The sequence below is a fragment of the Bos taurus genome, chromosome 28 (genome assembly GCF_002263795.3).
Source record: "Bos taurus isolate L1 Dominette 01449 registration number 42190680 breed Hereford chromosome 28, ARS-UCD2.0, whole genome shotgun sequence".
NCBI lineage: Eukaryota > Metazoa > Chordata > Mammalia > Artiodactyla > Bovidae > Bos > Bos taurus.
This window is the reverse complement of record NC_037355.1, coordinates 35,627,802-35,652,950: the sequence shown is the minus strand read 5'-3', so window position 1 is coordinate 35,652,950 and position 25,149 is coordinate 35,627,802. Positions and strand designations below refer to the sequence as shown.

At 47.5% G+C, this 25,149-nt stretch overlaps 2 protein-coding genes across 3 annotated transcripts; both read left to right on the top strand.

Annotated features, from left to right (window-relative positions):
- Window positions 1–2,999: 2,999 nt before the first annotated feature.
- Window positions 3,000–7,107, top strand: SFTPA1 (surfactant protein A1). The gene is given in 5 exon segments (NM_001077838.2): window positions 3,000–3,036; window positions 3,848–4,042; window positions 4,293–4,412; window positions 5,149–5,226; window positions 5,672–7,107. Coding segments are annotated over 5 exon segments (789 nt in total). The 5' UTR covers window positions 3,000–3,017; the 3' UTR covers window positions 6,049–7,107.
- A 4,569-nt stretch (window positions 7,108–11,676) lies between these two features.
- MBL1 (mannose binding lectin 1) lies at window positions 11,677–16,917 on the top strand. Of its 2 annotated transcripts, XM_059882453.1 has the most exons (6): window positions 11,677–11,843; window positions 13,629–13,712; window positions 14,150–14,339; window positions 14,727–14,843; window positions 15,770–15,844; window positions 16,473–16,917. In XM_059882453.1, exons 3-6 carry the CDS (start codon window positions 14,159–14,161, stop codon window positions 16,844–16,846), a joined length of 747 nt encoding a protein of 248 aa, XP_059738436.1. In that variant the 5' UTR covers window positions 11,677–11,843; window positions 13,629–13,712; window positions 14,150–14,158; the 3' UTR covers window positions 16,847–16,917.
- The last annotated feature ends 8,232 nt before the right edge of the window (window positions 16,918–25,149 follow it).

The window sequence follows — 25,149 nt, the reverse complement described above, 5'->3', positions numbered from 1 at the left end:
CCAGGTGGAGGCAGGGTATGAAGCAAGCCCTGAGCATTCTCACCCCTGGCTTCTGGGTATCCCTTGCTACTTCAGGAGAACTGGGGCTTGTTTTATTTTTTATTTTTTGACCACACTCCACAGCAGGTGGGATCTTAGTTCCCTGACCAGGGATCAGACCCACGCTCCCTGCATTGGAAGCATGGGGTCTTAAGCACTAGTCCACTGGGCAAGCCCTGGAGTTTGTTTTAAATAGCAGCCTCATTTGTACCCACACACTCTCCTGCTCACCAGCCACATAGAAGTCAGAGCCCAAGATGATTCACTTGGACCACGCGGTCCCAAATTAGACCCATGAGGTGACAGCAAAGCCAAAGGAGATCTCTGTTCAACCTCTGCAGGACCAGGTCCCTGCAGGTAGGGCTGCCAGATAAAATATAAGATGCCCAACTGCATCTGAACTTCGGATAACCAATGAGTAATAATATTGCATACTTACAGTAAAAAGATTATTTGTTCCTTTGTGTACTGTTGGTGGGATTGTAAACTGGTAAACAGGTCTAGTCACTATGGGAACCAGTATGGTGGTTCCTCAAAATTTAAAAATAGAACTACCAGATGATCCAGCCATCTCAGTATATATTCAAAGTATATATCTGAGTATATATTCAAAGGAAATGAAAACAGGTTATCAAGAGATATCTGTATTCCCGTGTTCATTGCAGCATAGCCAAGCATGGAAATAACCTAAATGTCCATTGATACATGAGTGGATAAATAAGATGTGGTGTATACATACCATGAAATATTATTCAGCCATGAGAAAAAGGAAATCCTGCCATTTGCAACAATATGGATAGACCTTGAGGACATTATGCTAAGTGAGATAAGTATTAGTCGCTCAGTTGTGTCCAACTCTTTGTGACCCCAAGGACTGTAGCCTGCCAGGCTCCTCTATCCATGGGATTTCCCAGGCAAGAATACTGGAGTGGGTTGCCGTTTCCTTCTCCAGGGGATCTTCCTGACCCAGGGATTGAACCCAGGTTTCCCACTTTGCAGGCAGACTCTTTACCATCTGAGTCACCAGGGAAGCCAAGTGAGATAAGTCAGAGACAAATATTGTATGATATCTACTTTTTTTGTGGCAGAAAATACAATCAGAACACTCCAGACAAGAGAAGAATCATGATCAAAGACATGGAAAGCAGCACTCAGTTCTGTGAACTTGGAGCATCATCCTCTGAGAAGCTGCAGAAGGGAGAATTGATGGAACAAGAGTTAAAGAAAGAGGTAAGGCCAGGTAAATAAATAATTCGTGATTTTATTAGAATTTTTATGACACACTTTTATATATTGGCATTAAGCTATGTGAGTAACTTGTTAAACAGATGACCTAAATGATTAAATAAAATACCCCATGATACTCTGTCACTGTTTAATGAAAGTAATATCTGAACCAGTGCTAATTTCTTCATTTTGATGCCTATGTGGAAAAATATTTTTGTATAAAATATAAATTAAGGTACTAGGGTGATGGAATATCATAGTTTCAGGAAAAAATTTGTACTTCCTCTGCATCTTTCCTATAGGCTTGATAGGAAATTTAATTTTGATTCAAATTTTTAAAAGGCTCAAGAAGTTATATAACCTGATCAAAACCACATGGATAAAGAGTGGCAGTTCCAAATCACAACTTGAGTATTTCTGACTCCTAAGTCCACCCCCTCCCCCACCAACCACATGGCCCCGACCTCCAGGCTGCCTTCCCCAGGGCCCTTCAAAATCTGCCCAAGAAGATCCTCCCTGTTCTTGTTCCTTCACCCCAAGAACCACACTCCCTCCAAGCCAAGTTGAAGTCCTTAAGCTGGACCTGCTCCCCACTTGCCCCAGTCCAGTGCCGGCCCTGGCTCCCCATCCCATGCCAGCAGAGTCACAGGCATGTGACAGGTGGCAGCAGGCAGCTGGAAGCACTTAGAGCTCCAGATCAGCTCTGACAGGCCTCCTGCTCCCAGGAGAGGAGTTCCATTAGCTAGGCTCCCACTCTCCCTGCGGACCTCAAGATTTTCAGACCACTCCCAGGTAAGCATGGCAATCTTTTCCTGTATTGGTTCTCCATTGTTACCATCCTACATTAGAGATTCCCTCCTAATTAAGTGGTTTGAAGAGGGAACCTCTTCCATTGTCTTCACAAGTCATCCTACCACTTAAAGATATCACCACTGCAGGTCATTAGACATCACCATGGTCAAGACAGAAACCATGGCTTCCTGCACTGTCTCCCTACCACTGAGCCTGCCGAGGCAAAAGAGTGGGGACCCGGCCAAGTGTTCACCTGTGCCAGTGAACCATGTACCCATCAACTCAGCCACAGACCCCAGAAGCAGGAGTTGGGAGGCTCAGTAGTGAGCCATGCCCCTTGACAGACAGATTGTTCCAGCTCAATCTGATGATCCTTTGGCTTGAGACATGACCTCTGCATGGTTTAGAGCCACAAGGATGCTTCCAAGAGCCAAAGAGGCTCTGGAACTGAAATGGCCCCAGTGGACAGCGCTTTACACCACTGATCTGTCTCTCTGCTCCCCTGGGAAAAGAGTCCAGCCCTGGTATGTTCTCTCCCACTGGTGGGCTTTTTGAGGGTAGTGATCCCAGGAGTGTGAACACGTCACTAGCCAGGACCAGGGGGGCTGAGACCCAGGAGGGAGAAGACTTCCTTTACCACATGCCTCCTTGTAAGTGCTCTCGTCCTTTACTGAGTGGTAAACTGGATGGATGGAAGGAGAGTGGGTGACCTCCGGTCCATGGGAAATTTCCCTTCTTACCAGCCTGGGGTTTCTCGTTAGATTTTCTAAGTGCCTCTCCAGCCTGAGTGCCTGTGAGGAAATGTTGCTGAGTAAACAAGATGGCAGCTTCCTGCCTGGCCCTTCTGGTGTAGAGGCCCTTGTGACAGGAGCCTCTATAGGGTGGAGGGGATGCCTGGGGGCCTACATCAGTATAAATGGCACCATCCACCTGGCCACACTGCTCTGGAGGCAGGGAGCATGGGCTGTGTTCGTGCAGGTGAGTTTAGCCCCGTTCTCTGGGTCTTCCCCAGGGTGAACCAGCCCAGCAGGCACAGGCTTCACCACGGGTCAGGTGGAAAGGAGGGTCCTCCTCTGTACTACTGGGAGCTATTCCATAGAGTCCTAACTGTGGGTGCAGGATGATGGGCTTGCAGATATCCTCCTTCTTCACTGTGCTCCTAGGCCAGGTCCCTTCTCCCCAAGGACTCAGCAGGGCCAGCAGGGTTCGGGCAGGGGGAGACACAGCCTGCCAAGGAGAAAGGGACACCAGAGCAGGGAGAAGGGGACTCCCTATCATTGACCAACTGGGAATGGCCAAGCCATGGGCCCTGGTCATTTCTCCTCATCCTCAGGATTGTGATCCCTTAACTCAAAAGGAGGGCATCTGAGAGACAGACAGAATGAGTGAGTGAGTGACCACTTCCTTCCTCCCAGCAGCCTGGGAGGTACACGCCAGGACTGCCTCCAGGGCAGACATGTTAGGGGAAGCCAAGGGAGTTCCCTGTGGTCACACAGCGAGGAACAAACAGAGACTCTATTAGAACCCAGGTCCTCTGACTCTCCAGAGCTCTTTACAACCCCTCACCTGCCCAGGTACCATACCACCTCCAGCCAAGGGGATGGGGCATAAGACCATGTTAGGTACCAAATGATGCTGGCAGTTTCCAAGAATAGTTTGGGTCTTTCCAGAGTTACTGTTTATACCAACCCAGCCCTCAGACCCCAGCATGTGCTGAATCTTGACAAAGCAGAGCAAGGGGAAACCCTGATAAATGCTTCAGAGGGGCCATGGCCCTTCCCTTCTGCAGGAGGAGCTGCTGGAGCAGGCGCCATGCTGCTGTGCTCTTTGACCCTTACCCTCCTCTGGATGGTGGCTTCTGGCCTCGAGTGCGATGTCAAGGAAGTTTGTCTTGGAAGCCCTGGCATTCCTGGCACTCCTGGATCCCATGGCCTGCCAGGAAGAGATGGGAGAGATGGTATCAAAGGAGACCCTGGGCCTCCAGGTACTGAGTGGGAGCTTGGGGACAGTGGCCTGATTTCAAGGGGACCACCTGCCCACATGGGTCCAAGGGTCAGCTGGATGGTGGGTATTTGCTGGGACCCTTAGACTGGAACAGCCCTGGATGGTCTATCCTCACAGTGCCCACGGAGGGCCAGGCAAGTCAGCCTGGCTGAAATGGAGGTCCAGTCACATCAGCCCCAACTCACTGTGGGTGACAGATACCACACATCCTCCTCCCCCTCTCTCTACAGGCCCCATGGGCCCCCCTGGAGGAATGCCAGGCCTCCCTGGGCGTGATGGGATGACTGGAGCCCCTGGCCTCCCTGGAGAGCGTGGAGAAAAGGGAGAGCCTGGCGAGAGAGGTCCTCCAGGTAAGCTGGATGGGGCCAACGGGCAGAGGCGACTGGACACCGTGCCCATGTGTTCAGTTACATGAGGAATGACGGGGGTCAGACAAAACTGTGCAAGTTCCCAAAGGGCATCCCAGAGGTGTCTGGGGTGTGGGTCATAAGTGCAGAGTCCGGTGGGAATTGAAAGTTTTCTGTGCATTACAACTGCTGACAGGAAGATACAGAACATCAGGTGTGGGAAATGGAATAGCAATGGGAGGAGGGGAGGCCCTTCCTGGGGCTGAGGTATATGGGCTCACATGGACCACGGAGCAGACAGATGATGAAATTGGGGGCCCTGCTTGCTCAGGGGACCTCTGGAGCTCAAGGTTCCTTACTATGCCTTATAGCAGCAATCAGGGTTCACCAGAGTACAGAAAGAACCACATTTGCTCTTAATGGAGGGTGGGAAAGGGCCCCTGCCCAGGAACTAGAAAACTCCACAGATACGGACAGACAGAGCCATGAGAGGACATGGAAGGAAAGAAGAGCAGGGAAGGGGCGAGCAGGTGCAAGGCTGCACTAAGGGATAAGCGTGTAGGGAACATGGAAACACACTCCGGCCTTGTGGACCCTTATGACCTGGGGCCTGGGTGGTGGCTGTAGACAAGTGAAGGGAAGAATTCCAGGCTTGCAGTTGATCTCAAATCTGCTTGGCAGCAAGTGGGGTTGTTATTGACCTGTTGGTCCTCTCATCTTGCCGGGGATCTCTCTACAGGGTTTCCAGCATATCTAGATGAAGAGCTCCAGGGCACACTCCATGAGATCAGACATCAAGTCCTGCAGTCACAGGGCGGTAAGGGGTCCCCCTTGGGGCTCTATATGGTAGGGGGTCTCCCATTAGTTCTCCTTATCCTCAGAACCAGGCTCCAGAATCTAGAGACTTGATGAACAAGTGTAGATGTGGAAGTCATTTTTTAGATGTTCTTAAATGGCCAGAAGTGAGAGAAATAGACACTAATTAGCTCCCTATGTCCTGGGGAAGCAAGGTCCCTACCAATATTGCTTTCTTTGATTCCCAGGAAATCGCACAGTTTATGACACATAATAAGTAATTGCTAAATGGGTGAATGAATAAATAGAATCATGAGAGCATAGCAGAGAATCCAGAAAGACTGGGGTTGGAAGGAGGGATGACAGAGACAGGCAAAGATAATGAGATTGGGGAGAACACAAAGGTGGAGAGCCTGAAGGGAAGAAGGCAAAGAGATCTGTGGCCTGACCTGGATTCTTGCTGTTAGTCCTCCGTTTGCAGGGGTCCGTGCTGGCGGTGGGAGAGAAGGTCTTCTCTACCAATGGGCAGTCAGTCAATTTTGATGCCATTAAAGAGTTATGTGCCAGAGTAGGTGGACATATTGCTGCCCCGAGGAGTCCAGAGGAGAATGAAGCCATTGTGAGCATCGTGAAGAAGTACAACACTTATGCTTACCTGGGCCTGGTCGAAGGCCCCACCGCTGGAGACTTCTATTACCTGGATGGAGCCCCTGTGAATTATACCAATTGGTACCCAGGGGAGCCCAGGGGCCGGGGTAAAGAGAAGTGTGTAGAAATATACACAGATGGTCAGTGGAATGACAAGAACTGCCTGCAGTACCGACTGGCCATCTGTGAGTTCTGAGCAGGCACCAAAGCCACAGGATGGACACAGTCCTATCTTTCCTTTTAGCCTCCATCCTGGGGATCCACCTGGTCTATGAATCAGGTGCTATAATTCCCTTGTGGCTATCAGAATTGAAGGCACTCTTGAGCACTCCACTCCTGGGTGGATCCTGACTCCTCCCCAATGATCACTAATCAGTCTGACTCCCCCAGAACCCCTTCTCAGCATTGCACTCTTGGCAGCCACTCTAACTTTGCCCTTCTGCAAGAGACAGAGGTTTCTTTCCTCCTTTTCTTGTCCAGTTCCTTTATTTATAGATGGCAACAGTAAGGTCCTGAGATGAAGGTTCCCTCCACAGCACCACACTGCCTACTTCCTGGCCCCCCTCTACTCTGTCTTTGCAGCTCACTGCTTGCCCAGCCTCATCAAGATTTAGCAGTGCTGCTCAAGCACAATGATAGATGTACTTCTGGGAAATTTCACACGTGTGGAGCTAAGGATACATTTGGGTTTATCTATCAACCTGAGATCTGTGGGGAGGCATCTTGTTAGGCTCTCCATGAAGTCAGAGGGCCAGGTGGTGCTCCAGCATGATGGAAGCCAACTTATTCCTAGTGATTGGCAGGTATTATCCACTTCCTTGAGTCTTAGGGTGTCAGCCAACACCTCTAAGGAAGATGTCACCCCCACCATAGACATTACCCAAGTACCTGCCTGCTGATGAACACATTCCCCACCTCTTCAGAAATCAGTGAGGAGTTCACGCTCCTTGTCACACCACCGTTTATTGAGCACATACTATATACCAAGCACCGTGACATGCACTTCTAAGACATATGATTTAATCTTCACACAGTGTCATGGGATGAGCATCATTTTCCCCAATCTTTTATACAAGGACACTGAAATTTAGAGAAGTTAAATGTTTTGCATTTTTTTTTTTTTAACATGAAGCAATTGGCAGAGGCTGGTTTCAAACCCATCTACCTGGACCTAAAGCTTGTGCTCATAATTACCTCTCCTTCTCATTGAACAGAGATGATTCACGTGTAATAAATCATGAATGTGTTAACATGAGTTTCCACTGCTTTGGTTTCAAGGAACATTTCTGTATTTTTAGAAATCAAGTTAACTCTGGCTCTGAACCCCCACTTACCTGAGAAGTGGGAAGTTCAATCTCAGGTTAAATTTTCTTTGTTGGGTGATAGGGGCCACTTGGTTCCATCCTGGAAGCACATTGGGCACCATCATTCTCTCTACCACCCACACATGCAAAAAAAATAAGAGAAAAAGTTACTGCCTACCTTTCATTTTAAGAAGCCACCACTGTATGGCCAGGGTGATGATGAATCAGAAATTAAACAGATTTTAATGACAAAGCTAGGGGCAATAATCATTGGGACTATATTTTAAATCAACTCCATAAAGTTTGCATTCTAAGGAAAAATATATGTAAATAATTATGAGACTGTGTATTAGTTTGAGGAAAACAGTGAGCTTCAAGGCTTCAAGACTGTACCTATCTATAAGATTATTAAGATTCTTGAACTTGTTATAAAATTAGTGAGTTACATGGATGCACTTCTTAATGTTGAACAATTGCATTCCTGGAATATACTCAACTTGGTCTAATGGCTCATATTCTCATAGCACTTACTATGTGCCATATATTATACTTGTACTAACTCATATAATCCTCATTAACCCTAATATGTAGATGCTATCATTATACCCAATTTAAAAATGAATCAATTCAGTCACTCAGTTGTGTCTGACTCTTTGCAACCCCATGAACTGCAGTACACCAGGCTTCCCTGTCCATCACGAACTCCCGGAGCTTACTCAAACTCATGTCCACTGAGTCGGTGATCCCATCCAACCATCTCATCCTCTGTCATCTCCTTTTCCTCCCGCCTTCAAATCATTCCCAACACCAGGGTCTTTAAAAATGAATCAGATCAGATCAGTCGCTCAGTCCTGTCCGACTCTTTGCGACCCCATGAGTCGCAGCACACCAGGCCTCCCTGTCCATCACCAACTCCCGGAGTTCACTGAGATTCACGTCCATCGAGTCAGTGATGCCATCCAGCCATCTCATCCTGTGTCGTCCCCCTTCTCCTCCTGCCCCCAATCCCTCCCAGCATGAGAGTCTTTTCCAATGAGTCAACTCTTCGCATGAGGTGGCCAAAGTGAATACTGAGGCACATATAGGTTAAAATGATTTTCCGAAGATCATGCAGCCAGTTCATGGCAGAAGTGGGCTATAAATACAGGAAGTCAGAGTCCAGGGACTGGGCTATTAACCACTGATGCATGACTAGATTTTAATAACTATTTTTTACTTCAAGCTTCCTCGGGGGCTTCATATTTTCTCCACATCATTTAATTATCCTGATATTAGTGGCTACTAGGGACATATTCTCCTCACATTTAAAGCTGCTGTTCCCTGAGTGTCTGCTCATGGTCACACAGCCAAGTCAAATACCAGAGGGTCTAGGGTGTTTACTCCACACACTCTAGTGGGAGGTGCTACAAAGTACCATGGTAAAGGGCATGGCTATGTATTTCTATGAAAAGAAGACATGAAAAACCAGGAGCAATCATTCAAGCCACTGTGGACCTATCTGCCAAATATATTTGATTTTCCAAAGAACAAGGTTTTTGAAATTTTATTAATAGCTCTATAGTTTTTTCCTTATACTAGTTCATTAGTTCCACTGCTAAATTTTTATTTATATCTTTATTATTCCTTATTTATTCCTTACTTACACTTTTTACTTTTATTTTAAAATGTATTTACTTATTTGGCTGTGCTGAGTCTTAGTTGTGGCATATGAAATGTTCAACTTTCATTGCGGTGTGCGAATCCTTAATTCTGGCATGTGGGATCTAGTTCCCTGATCAGGGACGGAACCTGGGAGTTCCGTGTTGGGAGTGCAGAGTCTTAGCCACTGGACAAACAATGAAGTTCCACTTACACTGTCTTTTAAAACTGTCTGTTTATCTGTTGTCCAGAGCAACAGTCTTCAGAGGCCTATTTTTGAGTCTTGTATCAGCCAGATTTCACTCTGCTTACTTCTCACTGTGTTTGGTAGTTTTTACAAGGTAGATTCAAAGTGACCTGACCTCATCTGAGAAAATTCTGAGTGCCTGGGTTAAGGCTAAGGTCCCTGATTGTTTTTACGTCCCCACAGTACGCTAGATTGTGATGAACTGGGACACTTGAGAAAGAGTTTTTCGTCTCGGCATAAAGGGAAAATTTCAGTAATAATAATCATAGGAAAATAATACTAATAAGCATAAATTCAAATGCCAGGTCTGTGAGAGGACAGGCTTATGGCATCCTCAAGGGAGGATCTTTATTCCTGCCAGAGTCAAGTGTTTCTTATTGTCCCTCGCTTACAGTGCACACCCCTCCCTCCTCCTGTTCCAAGCTCTCCCCTCCTTCTATAGCCACCTTTCCTCTAAATCTGTAGCACATATAGGGGCCTGAAAGTGAAAGTGTTAGTCACACAGTTGTCTCCAGCTCTTACAGCCCCATGGACTGTAGCCCGCCAGGCTCCTCTGTCCTTGGGATTCTCCAGGCAAGAAGATTGGAGTGGGTTGCCATTCCCTTCTCCAGAGGATCTTCCCAACCCAGGGATTGAACCCAGGTCTCCTGCGTTGCAGGCAGATTCTTTACCATCTGAGCCACCAGGGAAACCCACATATCGTGTCCTGCTGCTAAGTCACTTCAGTCGTGTCCGACTCTGTGTGACCCCATAGACGGCAGCCCACGAGGATCCCCCGTCCCTGGGATTCTCCAGGCAAGAACACTGGAGTGGGTTGCCATTTCCTTCTCCAATGCATGAAAGTGAAAAGTGAAAGTGAAGTTGCTCAGTCGTGTCTGACTCTTAGCGACCCCATGGACTGTGGCCACCAGGCTCCTCTGTCTGTGGGATTTTCCAGGCAAGAGTACAGGAGTGGGGGACCACTAGTTGTATGTAAATCTCTCAGTTCAGATTTCCACCTTTCTGGGAGGTATGCTCATTTGCTGTAAGGTTTGAGTGTTCTTTGTCCTCTGAGCCTAAGGGCCCTTCAGAGTTACGTCAATGGCATCAGGAAACACAATCCTGGTGTGTTGGCGGGAGGCAGTGATCTTCTCTACAGTGGGCTCCTCTCAGGACCTGGCAGGCTCCTTGATGACAGGAATCTGGGAGGCTTGCTGAACAGGGCACGGCGACTTGAGTACACAAGGGCCAATGACCCTTGAGGAGCCAAATCACCAATCACGAAGTAGAGTCAATGGGAAGTGGCCTCAGCCCCTGGGACAAAGCAAACCTCTAGAGTTGCTTTAGTTGTTAGAATAAGTGTTTCAAAGAGTGGGTGTAAGTTTGGGGGAAGGCAGGAATTCAAAGTTGCATCAGGGACTTGAAAAAGGCCATTTGATCAGGCTCTGGAGATAAGAACTGGATGCTTCTGGAAATCCAGGCACGGAGGAGCCATGGACTGATCTGGTATCCGCCCTGCTCAGGGTCTCTGCTTCTCTCCTCACTCTGTCAATGGATCCTCACTGTGTGCCCAGCCCTGAGTTACACCCTGGAGACAAGGAGGTGAATCAAAGGCAGCTCCTGCCCTAGAAAAGAGAGCACAGATATCAACTCTGGGTGGAGGGAAGTCAAGAGAGCCACTTTGAGGACACAGTGCTGGAGGATTCCTTTGTTTCATAATGTTTATTGAGCACTGATTCTGTTCCAGGCCCTCTTCTAGGTGGGGATGTAAGATCCCTGTTCTGATGAACTTCCTGTTCTAAAGGAGTGGGCTGGTCAGTACATATGGCAACCAAAGAATTAAGAAAATGTTACATAGAGATGGACTATAAGCAGATAATTAAAACAGAGAACTACAATTTTGTGATAGGGTTTTCTCCAGTGATATCACTTAAGCTGAAATCTGAATGACAACAAGTAATTGTGCAAAGATGGAGAGACATGTTCTCGGCTAGAACGCCTAGCACAAATGCCCATGTTCAACTCCAAATTTGAGTTATTTACAAATACTTCCTCTCCTTGTGCCTAGGCCTGTGATGCACCCAGAGAGGACAGATAAGGGATGTTTTGAATGAGAAGAAAGGGATGAGGTGACTTCCTGTTGTAGGTCTTTAACCCTTCCCTCCTACCCCCAGTAAACTAAATATGGATAAAGGGGTGAACTAGGCAGAACAACTGATACAGAGGTGTGCACCTGTGTGTGTGTTTGTGCCTGTATGTGTGTATACCTGTGTGTGTGTGTATGTGCCTGTATGTGTGTGTGTGTGTGTACCTGTACGTGTGTGTGTGCCTGCCTGTATGTGTATGTGTGCATGAACATGTGCTTGTTTGGTAGGATGTATATGCATGCCTCTTCCAGAAATAAATATTGGGAAAGAACTATCCTCTGTGATTCTGATCCATGATCTGTGATTCTAGATGGTCAGATAGCTGAGTGGTAGAGAGGGATGTGTGGGAGGGAGCAGTAGGAGGTGTCTGGGTGCTGCAGTACAGAGCTGCCCAGTGCTAAGGTGGAGAACCCACCAGCAGCCCTGGAGAACTGCCCAGGATATGGCAATTCTCAGGATGGTTGTTCATTAATCTGGGGTTGAAGGCCAGTCTACCACTGTCTCTGCTCACTAGACTAGTTGGGGCTGATGTTGCTGAGGCATCCGCCAAAGGCCCAGGCTGGAGGACCAGCTTCCCGGCCACAGCCTCTGTGCTCTGAGGAGGCCCTAGTAGGTCATTCGTGGAGGAGAGAAGTGGAGGCCTGGGCCAAGAGTCTGGCCATTTGACTTGATCCTGGTGAGTTCCAGGCAGGGGCTATGGTGGGGTCATCAGGTTCCCTGAGGGCCTCTGTCTCTGTCTGACCTGGGGCCTTGTGCCCTTCCTGGATCCAGTTGACCATCTGGAAACTAAAGGTAGTCTTTTCAGCCAAATAGAAGGATGGAAATGGGGTGTATATGCTAGCAACATGTTTAGCTCTGGCTTTCGTCTCTAGCATAATCAAGGGAGGTAAAGAAAGGAGAAAGGTGAAGATCTGATCAAGAAAACTCCCTTCCTGGATTTTCCCAGCAGTCCAGGGTTTACCCACCAGTGGTTCCATCTCTGGTCCAGAAGCTAGGATTCCACATGCTGTGTGGTACAGCCAAAAAAGAGATCAATTAATCCCCAAATTCAAAATCCTAAAAAAGAAAGATATTTCCCTTCCAACTCATTGCTTCTCACTGAGTCCTGGAGGAAAGAAAGGGTTAAGAGAGCTGACAGGCCAGGGGAGGCAAGGACAGATGCAGTAGTGTGAAGCAGCTCCAGGGACACGGGGGTTAGAGGCCAGAGATAAGCAGAGGGGGAGGCCCACGGCGGCTGGGCTCTGAAGGCTTCCTGGGAGGGAGCCAGCTCAGGCAAAGACTGGATGGGGATCTGATGGCTGGATGGGGCGCAGAGCCAGAGAGGCATCTGGGAAGCTTGCAGCGAATCCTGCCAGGAGGAGGAACATGAGCTCACCCCACCGGGCCCAGAGTGAACAGAAATTTTAGAAGCCTGGGTTCTGGCTGGACAAATGGCCTCTCCATGGAAAATTCAAATGAAGGGAAGGAGGTAAATCTAAGTCTCAGTTGGCTGGGATCAATGACCAAGAAGCCTCCATTCTCAGGGTCAGAATAAGGCTCCATACCTCAGGGCAATCTGGGTCCCCAGTCCCAGCAAGTGCCTGTCACAAAATAGAGACTTTATTAAACAAGATGATTGACAGGCTGTTGGGAAACAGCTGTGGTTCTGAGGGTGGTTGGGACTCTGGGGTGTAAAACAGATTTTTATGTGAAATGAGACAATGGATGTTGTAAAAACAGGTGCCATCAAGCAATGGGCCTTGTGGGACCTTGGGTCACCTGCAACAGTTTTGCTTTAGGGTCCATAGGAGGGGATGGAAGAGGGAAATTTAGGCTATGTAGACCTTCAAGAAAGGGAGTTAAGAGAGCAGCCAAAGCTCATGCCAGCAATGAGCTCTGTTTGCTGGGCCATCACCTGTTCTAAAAGGAACAGGGCTTGCATGTCATGCGCAGACCCCATGGGCTCTCATGCTTTAGGGCTGCCTAAACTACCAAGCCTTGAACTCACAGGGCAAAAGAGCCCCAGGGAAAATGGGCCCCTATTAGATTACTCTTGCATCTAAATTTGTGTTAGCACTAATCTAACTCTAATACAGTTTACTTATCCCAGTAGTAGTTTTCCTAGTAGCTTAAGGAGTAACTCAGAGCCAAGAGTTGTGATATTTCCCTGTGTCAACTGCCCTGAGCACAGTGCCCAACACATCAGTTGTTCAGTAGCTCAGTCGTGTCCAACTCTTTGCGACCCCATGGACTGCAGCATGCCAGACTTCCCTGTCCTTCACTATTTCCTGGAGCCTGTTCAGACTCATGTCCATTGAGTCAGTGCTACCATCCAATCATCTCATATTTTGTCACCCTCTTCTCCTCCTGCCTTCACTCTTTGCCAGCATCAGGGTCTTTTCCAATGAGTCGGTTCTTCACATCAGAATTGGAACTTCAGCATCAGTCCTTCCAATAAATATTCAGGGTTGATTTCTTTTAGGATTGACTGGCTTGATCCCCTTGAAGTCCAAGGAACTCTCAAGAGTCTTCTCCAGCACTGCAATTCGAAAGCATCAATTCTTCGGTACTCAACCTTCTTTATGGTCCAACTCTCACATCCATACAGGACTACTGGGAAAAACATAGCTTTGACTATATGGACCTTTTTAAGCAAAGTGATATCTATACTTTTCAATATGCTGTCTAGGTTTGTCATAGCTTTCCTTCCAAGGAGCAAGTGTCTTTTAATTTCATTTGCAGTCACCGTCAACAGTGATTTTGGAGCCCAAGAAAATAAAATTAGTCACTGCTTCTACTTTTTCCCCTTCTATTTGCCATGAAATAATAGGACCAGATACTATGATCTTAGTTTTTTGAATGTTGAGTTTTAAGCCAGGTTTTCACACTCTCCTTTTTCACCCTCATCAAGAGGCTTTTTAGTTCTTCTTTGCAGAGGTGGTGGCAAATGTTGGCTAAACAAAATAAGATGAAACTATTTTCCTCAACTCTCTTCATTCTAAGGTAAGGATCATGTTCCTGTTTTCATCACTTCCTGTCCTCCTGTGTTTGGTGACAGTATCCTTCTCAAATACAAAAGCCGTTGAGGATGCTCAGAAGACCTGCCCAGTAGTGGCTTGTGCCATCCCAGTCACTAACGGCACCCCAGGAAGAGACGGGCGAGATGGACCCAAGGGAGAAAAGGGAGAGCCAGGTAGAGGACAGGCCACTCTTCTTAAACCTTTACCCGAACAAGAGAGTGTCCTCTCTAAGGGGTCTAGCATAGAGACAGGGGGAGGCTCACCTTTCATTAAGGTGCGTGCCTGTGAAGGGGCATTCTCTCTAAAGATGCTTCTCTGGCTCTCAGGATCCCTCACTGCCACCCTGGAATTGGTGACACATGGTTGTACTTAGAGAAGGGGTATCTTGACTGCTCAGGGAGCTGCCTTAGGACAGGCCATCCCCAGGATGCAGGAGGATCTTTCTTCCTTGGGTCACCACAAGTTGAGTGGCAGTTTCTTGGGGTCAATCAACTATCGAGCTTTTGGAGAAAGAGAATGAGTGACAGCTACTTCTTCATATTTCCTTCATCTTCCAACAGGGCAAGGGCTCAGAGGCTCGCAGGGCCCTCCAGGGAAAATGGGGCCTCCAGGAAACATAGGGAATCCTGGGCTTCCAGGACCCAGGGGCTACAAAGGAGATCGTGGAGATAGCTCGGGTAAGGAGCTCACCCCAGCATGTAGTAGGGGCTGAGGGGACGCAGGCCCTGGGAACTCCAGGCCAGGTGGGAGGTGCCCCGTCTCCTGCTGCCCCACTGGAAGATGCTCAGCTCTGCTTCCTGACCCAGCACTCTCATTCCTCTCAGCTCCTTGGGGCCTGAGGGGATTTCCACAGCTGGCTGGGTACAGACTTCCAAACTCCACCGGCTGCTCCCTGAGCAGGCCACTGTAGGCCATGTGCCCTGGCCTTTCTTCAGCTGCAGAGTCCACTGTGTGGTTGCAGGCTGCAAGGATGGAGGCGGCTCTTCTCTGCTCTTCCTTTATGCCTCTTGTCATGAGAGTGGCATGAAAAGTGTTGGCCTCATAGAATGCCTGGATAATGGGCGACATCATAGCAACTTAGTTCAGAGTAAAATAAATTTAGTAACAGCAAAACCAAAATGATGACCTCTTACTAATATTTTATCCACTGGCCTATCAAAATAATAAATGTATTCAAGAGTCTGCCTACAATAAGAAATTAAAATAGGATTAGGAACATGTTTCAAAAAGCAGAATAATTTGTTGGGCCTTTCTTATGAATAATTATAATATTTAAGAAATATATGAAGACAAGGACCCAAAACTATAGTTTATGGTATTATTACTACTATTACTATTATTATTTCCAGAGTTATAGTTTACAATAGTTACTAAGTATACTTGGGAAGGCAGGAATACATTTTATTTTCCTTTTGTTTCTTTTTATTTTTTTTTCTGGAATACTTTTTACTACGTTAATATCTGCTTTCCAATTTAAGGTCTTCTTCATGGACGGAGGAGCGTAGTAGGCTACAGTCCATGGGGTCGCAAAGAGTTGGGCACGACTGAGCGACTTCACTTCACTTCACTTCTCAATAAATATCCTCTCCCTATCGCTTTATAGTTGCTGAGGCTAAGCTGGCTAGCTTGGAGAGACAGATAAGGGACCTGCGATCAGAACTGGATCACGTCAAAAAGTGTAAGCCTTTTTTTCTGTCGCCAATGTGTTCTGGATTCTTTTATTTCCAGCGAACTCTAAGTTTTGGGGGAAGGGTGGAAAAGAACTTACATGTATGACCACTTATTATATACCAGGGCTAGGTTGGTTGTCATTTTCTTAATAATATGATTTCATTCAATCCTCTTGCCATCCCTATGTGTGAGTATTATACCCATTTTATTGACAGGTGAGAAAAAATTAGGTCCAAGCAGTGTGGATAATTAATTCAGCAGCATGCAGTTAGGAAGATGGAGGAGGATGGAGTGGAGGTCTGCTGACTCTGGGATCTTTGCTTCTTCCTCAGCACCCATGGGTCTCAGATGGGTATCCATGCCTCTTTCTCACCCTGGTGCCTACACCTGGCAGTGCGGCTCTAGCATGTTTCCCTCGGTTCACCAGTACAGGGACAATTTTTCTAGATATTTGTCCTAAGGATGGGATATCCCTGGCCTGCTGCCAGGGACTTGCCTTCGCCTTCTTACCAGGATCTCACCAGAGGTGGTGAAGAATGGGGCTCAACCCCAGATTCCCAGAGCAGGGCTTTTTTCATCTGCTGTCCAGGGCGGGGCTCTAGGCCAAATTAACCCCACCTACTCTGTGATTTCAGTGCAAACCTTCTCCTTGGGCAAAAAGTCTGGGAAGAAGCTGTATGTGACCAATCGTGAAAAGATGCCTTTTTCCAGCGTGAAGGCTCTGTGCACTGCACTTGGGGCTACCGTGGCCACACCCAAGAATGCAGAGGAGAACAAAGCCATCCAGGACATGGCCTCTGATACCGCCTTCCTGGGCATCACAGATGAGGTGACTGAAGGGCAGTTTATGTATGTAACTGGAGGAAGGCTAGGCTACAGCAACTGGAAGAAGAATGAACCCAATAACTATGGCTCAGGGGAGGACTGTGTGAGCCTCTTACCAGACGGGCTCTGGAATGACATCTCCTGTTCTTCCTCCTTCTTGGCCATCTGTGAATTTCCAGCCTGAAGAGGCAAGTTCCTCTGCCCCCTCAGTGTCTCCCTGCTGCTCTGGAAGAGAATTCAGTGCTTATTTTCCCACGTCCAGTGTTGACTGATTCCTTCTCGGGGATGGGAGGAAAGTGAAGGGGTGTGTTGGATTGAGGGAGGAGGAAGAGAAAAGAGGCTGACAGTGGAGCATGAGGGTTTCTGGTCCAGTCCATGGCAAAGGACATCGTCTGTCCTGCCTAAGAGCACAGCATTGGGTCAGAGTCAGTTACATAAAAAGCAAACAAACTCTCTCCTTTTTTAGTGAGGACTCTGCAGCCCAGCTGATGGATCAGTGGAGGACCACGTCTGTGTCCAAGCAAGCATTAGTCTCAGCCTCCAAGAGACCCAATTCCCATTTTTCCAAATTGCCAGTACTTGGTGTCAAAGACTCCTTCCTTCTGATGGTTAACCCAGCCCTGTCTACAACATAAGTGTTGTTTTAGTTATTCATGAGCTACCCCTGAAGATCTCTCACTGCCAGACTATAACTCCTGGCATGGGTAACAATGAATAGTCCTAGGAATCCCTTCGCCTGCTCAAGTGGCTGTGGTCTCCCTATAGCCACTGCGTGATCCTGAGGACAAAGGGTAGCCTTTCCTTCTTGCATACTTTTAGGAAACTGATTTGATAGTGCAGCATATGCCAGCATCATAGAAGCTAATGGTCAGACAGGCTGTGTCGTTCCCCACAGCATCACTGGTCTTAGTCCCTCCATGTTCAGCATCCCCTCCCTTCTGTGACATCCTTATCCCATTATAGGTCAATAGGTTCATTATTAGTAGAAACAAGAGGGAAACTTCATAAGGGTGAGGTTCATACCCTGGAGGGGAAGTTGTACAGCACCATCCAGTTAGCAAATAAAGCCTCCCCTCTGAGCAGAGTTTGGACACCATCTTGGCTGACAGTCAAGCTCAAGACCATGGATGTTCTTGAGCAATCTCAGGGTGGTGGAGCTGAGATTATATAGAGCCCAGACAACAAACTGGGGGAAGGGAGTGAATTCTGGCTCCAACTGTATGTCAATCACAAAATGAGATTGAAAATATTTCACGAATGGGCTAAGGACCACCTTAACTTAGTGAAATATCTTTGTTAAATTAGTTTTCCACTTTATTTTTCTTTGTATCCAAACTACCAGAGGGGGCACTTCGTATTTGGGAAACACTTGATGAGCATTTGTTGGAGTGGTGTACCAAAGACTTAGCAAAATGGATGAGTGGGTGGAATATTGAGAATTGAACAGTATAGGGTAGAGTTCTCTCCAAGGTGTGCTTTATCTGCAAGGCTATCAGGGTAGGGGCAGGGTGTGCTAAAGACACTGGGGCTGGCAGGGTGAGGGGGAGAGTGCCTTGTCCATGGCCTCTGGCCCACCAAGATGGTCACATCACTGAATTTTCAACCTCCTGAAGCTCTTGTTCAGGCACTGCTCTTGCAGGCAGTGAGAAGAGTGCTTTTGGGATGCAGAGCCGAACAAACCACTATTTGCACTTCAAATCCAGGCTGCTTGCCAAAGGAATGGGAAAGTGCCCAAAATGTATGAAAGAGGCACATATGAAACATAAAGAATGTAGGCTATGGCAAACAGAAGAAGGAAAGAGGAGAAACATTTTAGAAGGAAAGAAGATACATAGATGATGACCCAGAACAAGAGAATTATGGTAACCAAGCATGAAAATTACGGCTGAATTTTATCATTGCCAAGATGAAAATGAGAAAATGGACAGGTTACCATTATATAATTCTTTCTATTTTAATAATAAGAATGAACGGGGATGGGGACCACTTCTACCCTGGGAAGAATGTCTCCTTTGTTTACACTGTGCAGAAGGGACAGTGTCTAGCTATAAATTTGAAGAGGACATGGTCATGTGCTTCACAGAAATTGTTTCCTGGTATGTAATCCGTCCTGAATATTCTCATTCAGAATTTGTAGGGGGGAGGAAGCACCATGGAAGGAACTAGAAGAAGGCTGAAAGGGAAATGGAAGAATTTGGAAGGACTGATGGTGAAGCTGAAGCTCCAGGACTTTGGCCACCTGATGTGAAGAACTGACTCATTGGAAAAGACCCTGATGCTGGGAAAGATTTAAGACAGGAGGAGAAGGGGACAAGAGAGGATGAGGTGGTTTGGATGGCATCACCGACTTGATGGACATGAGTTTGAGTAAGCTCCAGGAGTTGGTGATGGACAGGGAAACCTGGTGTGCTGCAGTCCATGAGGTTGCAAAGAGTCAGACACGACTGAACTACTGAACTGAACTGAATGTAATGAGTGCCCCCTCTGTCAGGGAAGTGTAATAAAAAATCTGTGGATGAGCTCAAATTCTTCCATTTCCCTTTCAGCCTTCTTCTTCTAGTTCCTTCCATGGTGCTCCCTCCCCGTTACATCCCTCAATCACTAGAGCCTCTCACATTCGTGTTTTGAGAGCTTCCCATGAGATCCAAGACCCGATCCTGCTCCCCTACCCATAAGCCAGTCCTGCTGAAGATCCTTATGGATTCCCTCTTGTCTTGGCCCACCTTGCAGGACATGAAGCTTCTCCCCAGGCTTTTGGACAGGTAGAGCTGGTTCTCTCCCTAATTGAGCACCTGATTGTCTTTTCAGAGCTCCTGTCTCTATTGTATGCCTGGCAGCATTCTTCACTCAGTCTAGGATTGAGGGAACCGCCTCCCTAAATTCACTTTCCAGTTCTTATCAGCAAGCAGTGGGGCCCATGCTGATCAGCTCAAGAAAACATGGAGATAATCTAAAAATGGATTCTCATGAGAGTCCAAAGATAGAAACTGCAGTTAAGCCAGGCTTCCCAAGACCTGGAACAAGAGGGAGATTATGGATTCAAGAAGACTGTCCAGATAATCTCTCTCACTTTCTCAAGGGCTGAAAGCAGGATGTTTTCCTTTTCTAAAGGGCATATGATGACTGAGATCTCTTGCACAGGGGACCTAATTAAGCCAGGTGCTCCAAGGACAGACCTCAGGGACCTCAGGCAGCACATTTCCATTGGGGCTTCAGGACTCTGAGCAACCTCTTGAGTCCTGTTGTTTGTTCTGATGGAAGAGGAGTCTTCGTTATGACATGCTGGCTCCCTGGACTTCAGTTTCCCTATCTGAAAATTGATCTGTAATGGCTTCTCCTTTTTAAAGCTGGATGAATCTATGATCACATACAGTTTCAGACCTACAGGGCCCTGCCGGGAGCCGGCATATTGCATATTGAGTGCATATTGCATATTGCATATTGAGTGCAGCACTTTCCACAGCATCATCTTTCAGGATCTGGAATAGCTCAACCTGAATTCTATCACTGCCGGGAGCGAGCGTGAGGCACTCCACCCATGACAAAAGTCATGAGGAAGGAGGCTCGGCATACGCAAAGGCGGGATCAAGCCTCAGGAGTCCCCCTGGAAATTCTCGAGCATCTACCCCCAAAACCAGAGTCTGCCTACTTTCTGCTTTGTGCTTTCACCTACACCTCTGACTTTATGGGGGGCTGTCCCCCACTACCTCTCTCTGAAAAAAGAGTTAGCTTGCAGCTCCAGTTAATAATTCCTGGGCGTGACAGTGTTTCAACCTACAAACTCCTTTGGAAATCCTCTAGCCTGCCTGAATAGGTTTTTCCAGCCACATGTGATTGTTCAGAGCCTCCCAACTGTGAGAGGCAGGAGATGTTCTAAACAGTCTAAACACAGATTCCTTTGAGTAGTTAAAAGATTGATTAGAAATTGTATTGGTGAAGGGATTTTCACTTATTGGGCCAATGTTTGCTGCTAAGTCTCCATACTCCTTACCTACTGTGTCCTTGGCAGTGTATTGATTGATATAATGGGTGTATAGAAATGTAAGTAGTAGCCTCAATGTTTGTAAGCTTGGATCCTTGAGTTAATTCTTTTCTTGATTGAGCCCACCTCACCTTTGCCCTGTAGGAATGCAACTCTATCCAATGCTTTTTGGAGGCTGGCGCCTGACTTTAGAATAATCACCTTTAGAGAAAAATAAGTTTCTTAAAATGTTAACAGGCCTCCTGGCCAGAAGATGATGTAAATCACCTGAACTTTTGCATATGATAAGTTTGAAAGCCTGGCTTCAATTAGGACCAGGAACTGCTGTCCTTGCATGACTCCACCCCTTCCCCCATTATCCTCTATGCATAACTTAAGGTATAAAAACTACTTTGAAAAATAAAGTGCGGGCCTTGTTCACCAAAACTTGGTCTCCCCATGTCGCTATCTCTCTCAAATTCTGGCTGAGTCTCCATCTGGAGCGAGGAACCCGCCATGCTTGCTAATTATGCCTGGGCTTCTAAGATCCGACCGGGGAGGCCTCAGCGTCTCCTCTCCTTCGGGAGACTGGAAGGACGCCTGCGGCCTACGTAAGTGGTGCAAACTTCTTGTCTTGAAGTTTTATTGGTCTCCCACGTAAACCGAGCTACTCAGCCTCTTTTCTCCACTGAATTTTCCTACTGAGCTATCCTCATTCTATTACTCTTTACATCTTTGATAAATATTTAAATAAATAGGTCGCCTATGCCGTTTCTCCTTCGAATACCCTGGATCAGCCGGGGCTGGACCCCGGCAGGGCCCATCTCAGGGGCAACGCTGCAGGATCCAAGGATTGTCTTCCATTTTTGTTACCTGACAATTTTTTCCAAACTAATTGTGCCCTGAACAACTTACCACCAATTCTCAGGTTCATAGAAAGTCATTCTGAGTGAGTTAGAATAGCAAATACTCCCTGCTCTTAAGACGTGGACTCTGAGTTTAAATTATGTCTGAAAGTCAACTCTCTCCTGTGAAAGTATAGATACAGGCTTCATTCCTGGACCAGAATGAATATAACTGCCAAAACTTGCAGCATTCAAGCCCAGGCTCCAGCCTGGATTCTGGATCCTAGAACAGCAAGACCTTGCAAGTCTTTGTTTGGAATCTTCCAGCTTTGCTGTTCTCACTTTTCAGTTCAGTTCAGTTCAGTTCAGTCGCTCAGTCGTGTCCGACTCTTTGCGACCCCATGAACACACACAGCATGCCAGGCCTCCCTGTCCATCACCAACTCCCGGAGTCTACTCAAACTCATGTCCATCGAGTCGGTGATGCCATCCAGCCATCTCATCCTCTGTCATCCCCTTCTCCTCTTGCCCCCAATCCCTCCCAGCATCAGGGTCTTTTCCAATGAGTCAACTCTTCACGTGAGGTGGTCAAAGTATTGGACTTTCAGCTTTAGCATCAGTCCTTCCAATGAATACCCAGGATTGATCTCCTTTAGGATGGACTGGTTGGACCTCCTTGCAGTCCAAGGGACTCTCAAGAGTCTTCTCCAACACCCAGTTCAAAAGCATCAATTCTTCAGCACTCAGCTTTCTTCACAGTCCAGCTTTCCTCACATTCATACATGACCACTGGAAAAACCATAGCCTTGACTAGACAGACATTTGTTGGCAAAGTAATGTCTCTGCTTTTGAATAGGCTGTCTAGGTTGGTCATAACTTTCCTTCCAAGGAGTAAGCGTCTTTTAATTTCATGGCTGCAATCACCATCTGCAGTGATTTTGGAGCCCCCCAAAATTAAGTCTGACACTGTTTCCACTGTTTCCCCATCTATTTCCCATGAAGTGATGGGACCAGATACCATGATCTTAGTTTTCTGAATGTTGAGTTTTAAGCCAACTTTTTCACTCTCCTCTTTCACTTTCATCAAGAGGCTTTTTAGTTCCTCTTCACTTTCTGCCTAAGGGTGGTGTCATCTGCATATCTGAGGTTATTGATATTTCTCTCAGCAATCTTGATTCCAGCTTGTGCTTCTTCCAGCACAGCGTTTCTCATGATGTACTCTGCATATAAGTTAAATAAGCAGGTTGACAATATACAGCCTTGACGTACTCCTTTTCCTGTTTGGAACCAGTCTGTTGTTCCATGTCCAGTTCTAACTGTTGCTTCCTGACCTGCATATAGGTTTCTCAAGAGGCAGGTTCTCACTTTTAGCCATGTCCAAACCAAAGGATAGGGGTCTGGGGTACCAGTTGAAGGCCTAGCTTTCACTCTCCTCAAATCCCCTTCCTGCTCAGGACCAGCCTGCCTCCCTTCTCTGTGGCTGGCACCAGGGGTCACAGTTTGCTCACTGCTGTCAAGGTTGTTTGCTCATTATTATGTAACTGAACTGTGCTTTAGAACCTCCCAGGAATCAGCGATTTTTTTTTTCTTGTTAACCAGGAAGGGATTGTTTATTATCATGGAGCGTGGGCTGGAGATGTCAGGAAGCAGACTTTGAAAATCGCTGTTGTCCTTGTAACCCTCAGTGTCTGGTGGGGTGCTGGGAGGAGAGGAGGAGCTCAGTGCAGGGCTCCACCTGGAAGGGGAGTCCTGGGTGGGGGGGGGGGGGGGGGGCAACCTGGTGAAGAGGAGACCCGGACCCGTGGTTTGTCCAGGCAAATGCAAGTGTCATGCTCTAAGGAAGTGACATGCAAATAACCATTCTTTAGCCTAACAAACGCCTCTGGCTGAGCCAGCTGCCACCGACCCCAAATCCAGCCTGCCCTGTCCTGGTAACCACAGTGCTTAGAGCAGCGACCTGCAGAATTGCCTGGAATGCTTGACAAAGAAAGTCACAGGCTGTCAGCTCTGCTCTGCATCCAGTGAACCAAAATCACGGAAATGTGTTACCTTCATGAGACCCGGAGGTGACCAAGTGTGTTTGGTCAGTTTGGGAAACAACTGTCCCACGAAACAGCATCACCATTGCTGCCTTCTGCCTCCCTCTCACTTTTGCAGGAGGCCTCGAGCCAGGAAGCCAGACTTCCCCTTTCCTTGTAGACCCTCCATGAAGTAAAGAGGGTCCTGCTTTACTTTGTATTGATAGACCCCCAAATAATCTCCTTCAACTGATTGATGCCCCACTGATAAAAAGCAGCTGCTGACCAAAATCCCTCCCTGTGCATTTCCAGGATCTTCCTGGACATCAGGGAGGGGCCTGGAACTGCCCTGGGGAGTGTCACAGAAGGTGAGGCCCTGGGCAAGTGACACTCTGCCTGGGAAACAGCGTGTATTCAGATTGAGGAGTGTTCATATGTATTTGTGTGTGTGTGTGTGTGTGTGTGTCTATACAAAAACCAATAGACTCAGTGCTTGAAGTTCTGGGCATCCTGTTGTTAAGGGGCTCAGCCTCTGCCCTGCCCCCAGCCTGTGTCCAAGCTGCTCTCCACACTCCCCCTGCTGAGGACCACTGGCTTTGGGTGGTTCCAGAGGCTCTGGGTGAGGAGTGTAGGTGCTTGGTTATGGACTGAAGGGTCCGCAAGTGGCTGCAAGTTGTGTGCTGGGAGCCCCTAGCTGCTCTTGTATTACCACACTACCACTCACCTCTGTAGTTCCAAGGCCTAGAAAAGGACTCACTCAGGTGTGTCCGGCTCTTTGCGACCCCATTGACTCTACAGTCCATGGAATTCTCCAGGCCAGAATACTGGAGTGGGTAGCCTTTTCCTTATCCAGGGGATCTTTCCAACCCAGGGATTGAACCCAGGTCTCCTCTATTGCAGGAGGATTCTTTACCAGCTCATCTATCAGGGAAGCCCAAGAAGTCACATACACACTCAATAAGGTTGAACACATAATCAAACACGTGAATGACTCTAAATCCTCCCCCAAAACATGTGATCCGATTCCCTTCTCTGGAGCTTGACTCAGCTTCAAGCTGGATCCAAAAGAGAAGTAGCCAGATTGGTTTTGGAATATGGCTCTGGGCACAGCCTCCTTTCTCAAGTAATGGGGTTCCGTGACTTTGTGCCCCAGGAGCTGAGGCTTCCTGCTGCCCTCTGCTGGCATCTGTAAGACAGGGTCAGCAAACAAAGATCACAAAGCAGCCAGGTGAGAGGGGGGTTCTGTGAGAACTTTGAGACTTCACATGATCCTCTTCCCCTTCCCCCTGGTTGCTCCACTCTCTTGGAATGCCTTTCCCTAAAAGCCCCTACCCGCAGGGCCAGATCCAGATACCCCACGCCCACATGTGTCTCCAGCACCCTGGACTCACCGGCTTAAGACCACATTCACTGTGAGCACCCTGGACCAATTCCCTAGGGCTCTGGGCAGAATTCCAGATTAGAGAGAAAGCAGTGACCCTTTCCTCCTCCCTGACCAGGAGCTGTAACCACGCGGAGCCCCAGGGCAAGGACATCAAATCTGACCCCAGGCCACGAAGTTAAAGTGAGGGAGGGCTGAGCTGAGATGCCAAATTCCCTTCATCCTCGTCCTGTTTAATTATGACTAGTACCTGAAAGGAGATGAATGTATTGCTTTAAAGTT

Bases quoted from the DNA above. Each gene is read 5' to 3' on its own strand.
- MBL1 (XM_059882453.1), top strand. From the start codon at position 14,159: ATGTTCCTGTTTTCATCACTTCCTGTCCTCCTGTGTTTGGTGACAGTA. The intron at 14,844-15,769 runs GTAAGGAGCTCA...ATCGCTTTATAG, and splicing joins AGATCGTGGAGATAGCTCGG to TTGCTGAGGCTAAGCTGGCT. The intron at 15,845-16,472 runs GTAAGCCTTTTT...CTGTGATTTCAG, and splicing joins ACTGGATCACGTCAAAAAGT to TGCAAACCTTCTCCTTGGGC.